The sequence below is a fragment of the Lutjanus erythropterus genome, chromosome 16 (assembly GCF_056507025.1).
Source record: "Lutjanus erythropterus isolate fLutEry1 chromosome 16, fLutEry1.hap2, whole genome shotgun sequence".
Classification (NCBI taxonomy): domain Eukaryota; kingdom Metazoa; phylum Chordata; class Actinopteri; order Lutjaniformes; family Lutjanidae; genus Lutjanus; species Lutjanus erythropterus.
This window is the reverse complement of record NC_139332.1, coordinates 18,293,385-18,302,069: the sequence shown is the minus strand read 5'-3', so window position 1 is coordinate 18,302,069 and position 8,685 is coordinate 18,293,385. Positions and strand designations below refer to the sequence as shown.

At 37.7% G+C, this 8,685-nt stretch overlaps 1 protein-coding gene across 1 annotated transcript in view; it reads right to left on the bottom strand.

Annotated features, from left to right (window-relative positions):
- Positions 1-323: 323 nt before the first annotated feature.
- Positions 324-8,685, bottom strand: part of rmp24 (ribonuclease MRP subunit p24) — a 28,090-nt gene continuing 19,728 nt past the window's right edge. Inside the window, exons 4-5 of the mRNA XM_084739415.1 lie at positions 2,549-2,742; positions 324-1,531 (exon numbers count right to left, since the gene is read on the bottom strand). Of these exons, the coding sequence (XP_084595541.1) occupies positions 1,369-1,531; positions 2,549-2,742 (357 nt within the window). The 3' untranslated portion in view covers positions 324-1,368. The remainder of the gene's footprint in view (positions 1,532-2,548; positions 2,743-8,685) is intronic.

The window sequence follows — 8,685 nt, the reverse complement described above, 5'->3', positions numbered from 1 at the left end:
GCCGAGTCTAAGAACAGGTATTACAATATCAACACAACACTTCGTGACAGCAGCTGACTCACAGAAATGCCAGTCTCAATAAACATATTCACCAATGCTTCCTCACACTTTTTGTGTTGACAAATTTCTCCAAACTGACAAAAACTAAAACCAAAGACATTTTTAGCAGTTTTGCAAGTATAGAATATCTTTGATGAGTTTTTTAAACCTTGTGATACTTTGAAAGTTTTTCACACCCAGTTTAATTTTGTTTTAGTTAAGTGTAATAACCTTGTGAAGTTCTCATCTCTGCTGTTCTTAGAGAATAAGAATAACCAACACAGTTTCAGACTGAAAAGGTTTTATTTCAGAGAATCACGGCGTAGGTGGAATACAAATGTGAGGTATTTCAGGATTTAAACACGTACTGTACATTGAATAGCTAATGGAAAACAGGTAGGTAATCAGGCAGTACAAAATGCATTAGATATATTTAAATCCCTGCTCTTAACAAAAGATGAAAAGAGTAACCTTACAAAAACAAGAAAATATTCAAAGAAAACAAAGTCTTGACAACTTTCATTATCAATAAGGTTTTAGGCAGATGTGCCTATTCAATGTAAACAGCAACTGATGAGTCCCATTTTAGATGATAATCATAAATATCTTCATTGCTGACCGTGCACAGTTTCAAAATCATTTGTATGCACATACAAAAATTCAGCAGTGGTAACAACAACATATATACATCTGTCAGTGCGTCATGTTTAGCCAACAAATTAATTCACACAGACAAATCTCCCCACTGGAGACGGCCAGAAATAAAGAGAGTAAATACAAAAGTTTTAACATCAAATAGTATTAATATGAAAAAAATGTAAATATATTTGTCATATAAATGTATGCCAGTAACTTTAGCAAAAAAAGTTAATTTATTGGCATGTAAACCAGCTTGTCATGCCACAAACGCCATCACAGAGCATAGTTGGGCTTCCTGCGATGTTTTCAGCCATTTGATAAATACTGAATATTTCCTTAAACATTCCACTTAAAAACACATCCCTGGTTCAGGGGATTATAAGAGGCATGTGCTAAATTAGACAATAAAAGCATTCTGCTCCAACTGGCTCAGCAGAAGAAGCAGTAACCCTGATTAACAGTTGAAACAGCCAGCCCAGTGCTCCCAGTTGTTGCATTCAGGATACCAGGAGCGCCATTCCAAACAGCCCAGCAATAGCTGTGTTGGTGGGCAAACTAACCCTTCACACACCGGCTCAGTGACCGAAGTTACTTTCTTAAGTTCCATCTTAGCCTTTGGTGTAAACAGGTTACAACACAGGTCTAACCCCTTGTGCTTTAAGAGTATACAGAAAGACATTTGGGAGATACTCAAAGCGAGGAGAGAAAATCTTTCAAGCCGCCCTTCTTGGTGCCTTGGTTGTCCTCTCGCATGAGTATCTTGCTGAGACGCTGGACAACCCAGTTTTTAGGTTTGGAGGCAGACTTGGAGGAAGATGATCCTGACCCTGAGCCGCTGGAGGAGGTGGAGTTCCTGGAGGGAAAGAAAAGGAGTTGTTGGTTGCAGAGTTATTATACTTTTCATTAGTTTTTAATCTTTGTTTTGTTTTTAATTTCAGTTAGTTTCCAGAGTAGGCTTGCTCATTTCAGTTCAGTTTTTTTGTTTCAAAGCAGTTTCAGTATTAGTTTTTAATTATAATGGGGGAGGGGGGTAGTTTTAGTATTTATTAGTTTTGTAAGTGTACAATACTGTTTCATTTAGTTTTTTCTTTTTTCTGAAGTCTTCAGTTCAAAGGAGCTTTAACAGCATGGTAAACATTTACATCGCCAAAGTAAGTGTGAATAAAACAACAAAAAAGTATATTGCCAATATAGGGGTGACATAAACACCACAAAAATGTACATAATGATAGATAGATACATACATATACACACATATATAGACACGTAAAATTTTCAGTTGGTCCCAGTGTGTTTCCCACTGGCTCTGGAGATGCACAGACAAGCGTGAGATCCTGCAAAAATTACTGGATTGTGGAAAAAAAAAAGTCACTACTGTACAAATTGCACACTGCAAAAACTGTGCAAAGTGTACAGCACAGTGTAAATGGTCCATACAGAAATACTCAGGTAATTGAAAGTCTCTTAATGTGGTGATATTCCATCTGAGGTCCTTTTCTGGTCACAGCAGCTGCTGTGTTTGGACATTGCTGTATTTTAGTTTTATTTCAGTCACTAATGTGTTTTCCCACACCTAGTTTTAGTTTTAGGTTTAGCTATAATAACCTTGGTTGGTTGGCAGGAAATGTTAAAAGTGTGCTGTCAACAAGTATAATCTGGTCAGTGTGGATACCAACACGTACTACCCATACAGCAAACTGTAGCTCTCTTAATGCTGAATAAATAGAAATGTAATCTTTTGAATTCTAACATGCCTGACACATCATCCTCTCAGATGTCTGCGACAGCTACCAACTTTAGTTGAGGGTGGTTCCTTCTTAAATTTTTTAGCTCAGGGGATATTAATAGGAGCCACCTTAAAATAACTTACCTAGGTGTATGAACAGGTGTCTTGTCTTTGCCAGCGGTCTTGGGGGTCATCATGTTGGATCTGTTGGTGGACTGTGGGGTCTTGTGTTTGCCAGCGCTCCCTGGCGTGCTGTGGGTCTTAGCGAGGGTCGCTATGAAGTCCCTGTTCATTCCTTTGTGTCTGGATGTCGTATTGCAAGTGTGGCAGGTGGCCATCTGGAATGAGGAGAAGAGAAGAGCTTATTCATTAATATTGCATGCCCTGAATCTATATTCCTCTCATACATAACAAAGTTTTCAGGTGAAGGCAAACAAGCTATCCTCATAGGAATAAATTCTGCAGGTTCTCTAAAAGGTCCTTGAAACTATTGTTATATAATACCAATCTATCTACCAACTCATGTAAGTGAGGGAGGGCGAAGCTTTAGTCATTTCAGATATTTCTCATCAGGCCCAGTCCAGCCACAGCTGTCTGTCCTTTTCTGGGATACTGAGGAGTTTGTTGTGACTTAGTCTGGACATCTATTGCAGTGACGGAATGACTCTGGGGACACAGAGTTCAGGACTAGCTGATCTAGCTGTAGTTGTGACAAGCAAAGGGGGTGTAATGAGAAGTGCTCGTACGCCCTGGGTGACGCAGGCCAGCCCAAAGCCTCACAGATGTCAGACATGTCTATTGCCAGCTGAGGAATAGTTCACAATGAGGTCCAGGAAGCAAAATCATGGCAGGAGATGATTCTCTTAACAGCTGAGGCTCTTCCCATTGGGCCCGCCAATATCATTTTACCTTTGAATGTTTGTACTGACATGAAAATAACTGGATTAGTAACGCAGAATGGGAAACACTGATTTAGCCTATGATAGGGAAAGGTGGGGCTGTTGCCATGCAGTTTCACCAGGGTGTGTGTATATATATATATATATATAAATCCATTCAGGATGTAGTTGCTACCAGAGTCTATGAACCTTTTTTAAAACTACAATTTCTTTCACACTGCCGAATTTACACTTTACTGCCTCACGTGTCAAATTCTAAGAAATTTCCTGGCACAGATTACATGTAACACTATATAAGGCAAAGTATGCAAACACTTGTGAGAGTTACGAGGCCTTCTGACAGTTCATGAGATCCTCATGATTCAAGACAACAATAGCCATCCCAGACTCCTGCCTAACACTGTCCTGTAGGACTGTATATAGGCAAGAACCTGGCGATACGTATCACAAAACAGGGGATAAGATACAATATAATGCAATACTGCCAGCAAGGTGATATATTGTTATCAATCTAATGTTAGGAAAACTGTCATAGTATAAAGCACACATAACCATATGCATAAAATCTGAGTTAAAAAGTTTACTTTTTTATGCAATCAGTACTGTGAAGATGGATAAGAACATGCAGACAATGGTTTAAACACAACACACTGCCATGAATCTCTGCGTGTGTCACAATATCACAATACAATGTTTTGAGAATCGATACCACATTAAGAACCTTGAGATCGTGATACTCAAGTGTATTGACATTTTATTACACCCCTACTGTCTTGTGTCCCAATTAAAAAGGTATAGTGCGTGTTACTAGACTGAGAATGGGACAACGTATAGTACATGTCGGTCGCAGGGTGCACGTAGGGTGTTGTGAAATCATCGGTTATCAATCAATGAGAAACAATTACAAAACACCAACTAACTGCTATGCTAATCGCCACACAAAGTTATTAGTTTTGTATTTGTCATTAGTTTTCATCAGTTTTATTTCATTTTTAATATTTGTTTTCAGTTCAGTCAAATTTGAATTGGTTTCCAGAGTGGGTTACCTTGTTTTTATTATAATAGAAGATTTAGAAAGTTCAGAATACATATTACAAATAACACTTTGTGAGGTAACTGACTCACAATAATGTAGACATCCCGGTCTCTATTAGGGCTGTGTAGTGGCAAGAATCTGGTGATACAATACGTATCACAATACAGGGGTTAGAATTCAATATACTGCAATACTTTAAGCAAGGTAATATATTGCTATTTTTTTAATTTAATTTTTCATGCAATCAGAACAGTGAAGATAGATGACTATTTCTATAAAGCAGTTAGGAGTTTGCACAAAACACAGAATGAACCACTGCCACGAATCTCTGCATGTATCACAACATCACGACGGTGTTTGAGAATCGATACAATATCACAAAACATAATATTATGATACTCAAGTGTATCATTGTGATATCAATATTTTCTTACACCCCTAATCTCAATAAACACAATGCCTTCTTATGCTTGCTGTGTTGACAAATTTGACCAAATTGACATTGACTAAAACTTAAGACATTTCCAGCATAGTATTTAATTTAGTTAGTTTTGTTAGTACGCAATATTGTTTCAGTTAATTTAATTTTTTTTCTAGAGTCTAGTTTTTAGTTCAGTTAACAAATGTTTTTCACACAAAGTGGTAGTTTTTAGTTTAGCTTTAGTTAACTACTGTATAATAACCTTCTCGCCACAGTCACTTTTTTCCATGTACAGCATTTGCTCCTGCACTAATTCAGTTGCAGCCCAGTATTCACAGTCAACACATCATCATAAGATCAAGCGACGATAACAATTCAGAGACAATCACATCATCCCAGTGTTAAGCTGACCCTAAGTGCAGGAACAGCTACGGGAGTAGTTTGTTCTAGTTCTTTGTTTTCCGCACTAAGAGGTTAAGCCAACTTTAATACAGAATAAAACTCTTCCACAGGACAGACAGCGCTACTTTCCTCCCTGGAGAATACTTCCCTGACAGTAAGGAATGCAGCACAAAGTGTTTTGAGGACTCTTCTTCAACATGCCTCCCAGCCTCCAGTAACTTAAATCCCATTAATTACACAAGCTGTCCAGAGTTGCACAAGGTTCAAACTGGTCAGAACAGACCACCGCTGCAGAGGTCAGCAAGTCTGAGCCGAGCTGTCGACAGCCTTGAATGCTGATGAGATGGAAAACTCACCGACACGAAGGTAGCCATTTCAGATTCTGACAGGTGTCTGTTGGAAGAGTTGGGTTTCGAAGCACCAGGGGTACAGAGTTCCTCTTTCTTTCTACGTGATCGTGTGTGAGGTGTTTACTACATGAGCCTGCGTGTCCGGCTTTATACAGACCAAGCCCAGCAGTCCACCCACCCATCTTTGCAGAGGGGTGTGGCTCAGAGGAGGACTAACCAATGCACTGTCAAAAGGGTCGACTAATCTATGGGTCAGCTGGCACTCTGCTGCTGGAGCTGTGTCAGTGGTGACACTTGGACACAAACTGGACTCATCCAGACACATACTTGTTTGCAAACAGAATTTACTACACAGTATAAAAAGTCTGAACCTAATGTCAGCATGTCCAGACACAGAAAGGTGCAGCTGAAAGATACTGTTAGAATATAGAAAGATACGACTGCAACTAACGATTATTTTCATTGTCAATTAATCTGTCAATTATTTTCTTAACCACTCAAAGTTTGAGCCATAAAATGTTGATCAGTGTTTCCCAAAGCACAAGATAACTGTCTTGTTTTTGTCCAAAACAGAAAATATTTACACTTAAGAAGCTGGGATCAGGGAGTTTTCACTTATTTTTTCTAAAAAATTACTCAAACCACTTAATCAATTATCAAAATATATTTTTACAGCTAATTGTTTAATCGTTGCAGCTCTAAAAGACAACCATATTAGAGCAGATCAACTGACCTATTTGACATCAATCTAACTTCTGCCCCTTTTCCTTTTTATTTTTTCCTAATTAATCTTGTCATAATACATTTTCCTGTTGTCTATATTTTAACCGTAGTTGAAAAACATTAAAATTACTTTGAAATACTCAGTTTTCCCCCTTACTTGGGTATAACCCAAGTAAAAAACAGATACTTCATTTTGTTTTATCTTTGTTTTCATGTCTGACTGTTTACTGTTTTTATTTAATTGTAAAAACCAGATAAAAGAGTTGTAAAAAAAAAAAAAGAATACAAATAAAGCTAAGAAGATAAACATGTTTTTTAAGCTAATAAGATGAAAGACATTGCATTAAAAGCTGTGGGAGACACTATACAAATCATTGTGATCATCATTAAGTATTTGCTAAGGATGTTTTGACTTGCTATTTGAAGTAATTTCCTCATCTTGATTACTATAATCAAAAACACAGCCCAATGTAGAGATCTCATTTTCAGCATCGCTTTTAAAAGACAACTGACCATTAAAAAACCTGTCCAATTCAAACTGACAAATCAATGTGTTTCACAGTCTAAACATCAAATAATACGCATTATGGGTAATGTATTAGCATTTAGGTTTTTGTTTTCAATGTTGTTCCTGAGTCATGATGATCATATAAGTGATACAAAACCAATTTCTTTCTAACTTCTAGGCAAGCCTCTATTTCAGAAAGAGAACATTCAAAGGTGAAAGCCTTTTCATCAAACTCATTATCTCTCCTGAACTTAAATTATCCGGCACCCTTCTAAAGTTAGCAAAGCTCAAACCGATTATGATCGTTGTACAAAAAGAAATCATAAGAGCTCTAAGCAGCTGATGATGCAGATAAAGCTGGAACACTGTTTTAAATAAACCGGGCATGACTGTGCAGCTGTTCAAACTTATCATTCAGGAACACACTTTCAAGCTTTTTTTGTGTCCTCAGACAAAAAAAATGCATGAATATTGCAAAGATATAACAAAGGATGTTAAACTGGCACCTCTAATTCTGGTTGTGTAGAGGGATTTCAGAGAAGCACACAGAGTGGTGACCTGTACTGGGTAGAGTGGCTCTCCACTGGAGGATTTATTTCAATCAAATCAAGGTTGGTGATTGATTGAAGAGTGTTGTACAAAGACTAGCCAAGGTGGGTTTGGTGAGTTTTATTTTCAATTTTTTTTTCCTGTTGAGTCTGAAAGAAGTTAATGAGGGAATTAAACTTGTCTCAAAAAGAGAAAAAGAGAAGAGGATAAAAGAGAAAAACTTGGATTCAGAAGGTGTACGGTTGGATTTTTCTGTTTAATATGGAAAACACGTGCAAGAATACTTCCCTTCTTGGCACTTAATGAATGTAGCAAACATATATATACATAGTGTGCGTAACACAGTGAACTCAGAGCTCATATACATCTCCCAGCTAAAGTCAGACTCACACACACCTACATGAATATAGCAGAAATTGCCAGTTGTTGGGCTAACAGTGGGCAGTTAGAAAATTTCAACATATTGCCCAACCCTAATTGGAATTGATGTTGAACAAAATATCTACAGATAACAAGCTAAAATGCACTACTTAACCTTTAGGTTTGAAACTTTTCATCAGTTTTTGTTTGCGAGAAGCTACCATCTTCCTCAACTGTTAACAAAATTAATGGGACCAAAACAACGGGATATGGAACCACTATATTCAAAGTTACATGCAAGTCATTTTGTTCAACCGCACAGCTGTAATAAACAGAAAAAATACCTGGACTGAAAAGCCACATTTGTTAAAGTGAATGATTTCAAAGCAGACACCTACACATCTATAACACCTTTCATTTGTCTGGTCTGCACCTGATAACAAGGACAGACAGTGATAAGTCACACTCATTCTTTCAGTTTAATGATGCACAGAGCATACGATGCACACACTGCAAATTTTGCACAGTGCACATGCATCCCTCCGATTTTCAACTCATTCTTGTTTACAACCATCTATCCGTGTCAACACATTTTGAAGTGTTGTGATGAGCAGTCTTATTATATTTCACTCTGTATTTGCTTTATTGCTGTTTAGAACCTTTCCATCACTTCTTTCTGCCTGTTATTTCCTGCTGCAATTACCCAATTTCCTCCCGTAGATCATTAGTTTCATCTGATCAAATTTAGACAGGAAACTGGCAGTGAACTCAAACAAAAGCTGTTTGTTCCTCAGTTATAAATGTTGCTGTACTACATACTGTAAGTGATCAGGTCTGTGGACATTTAGGTGACGGCCTTGATTTTCCTGAACACAAATGACTATCCAATGGTTGCCAAGGGAAAAAAATTGCAAGACAAAATTGTGTGGCTCATAGTGGAGTGGATCAAACAAAGACAGACAGACAGCTGGCTGCAGAGGGATGTTTACAGCTACAGTGACCTCATGCTGTTTATCCTCTTGTCCTCTAGTTA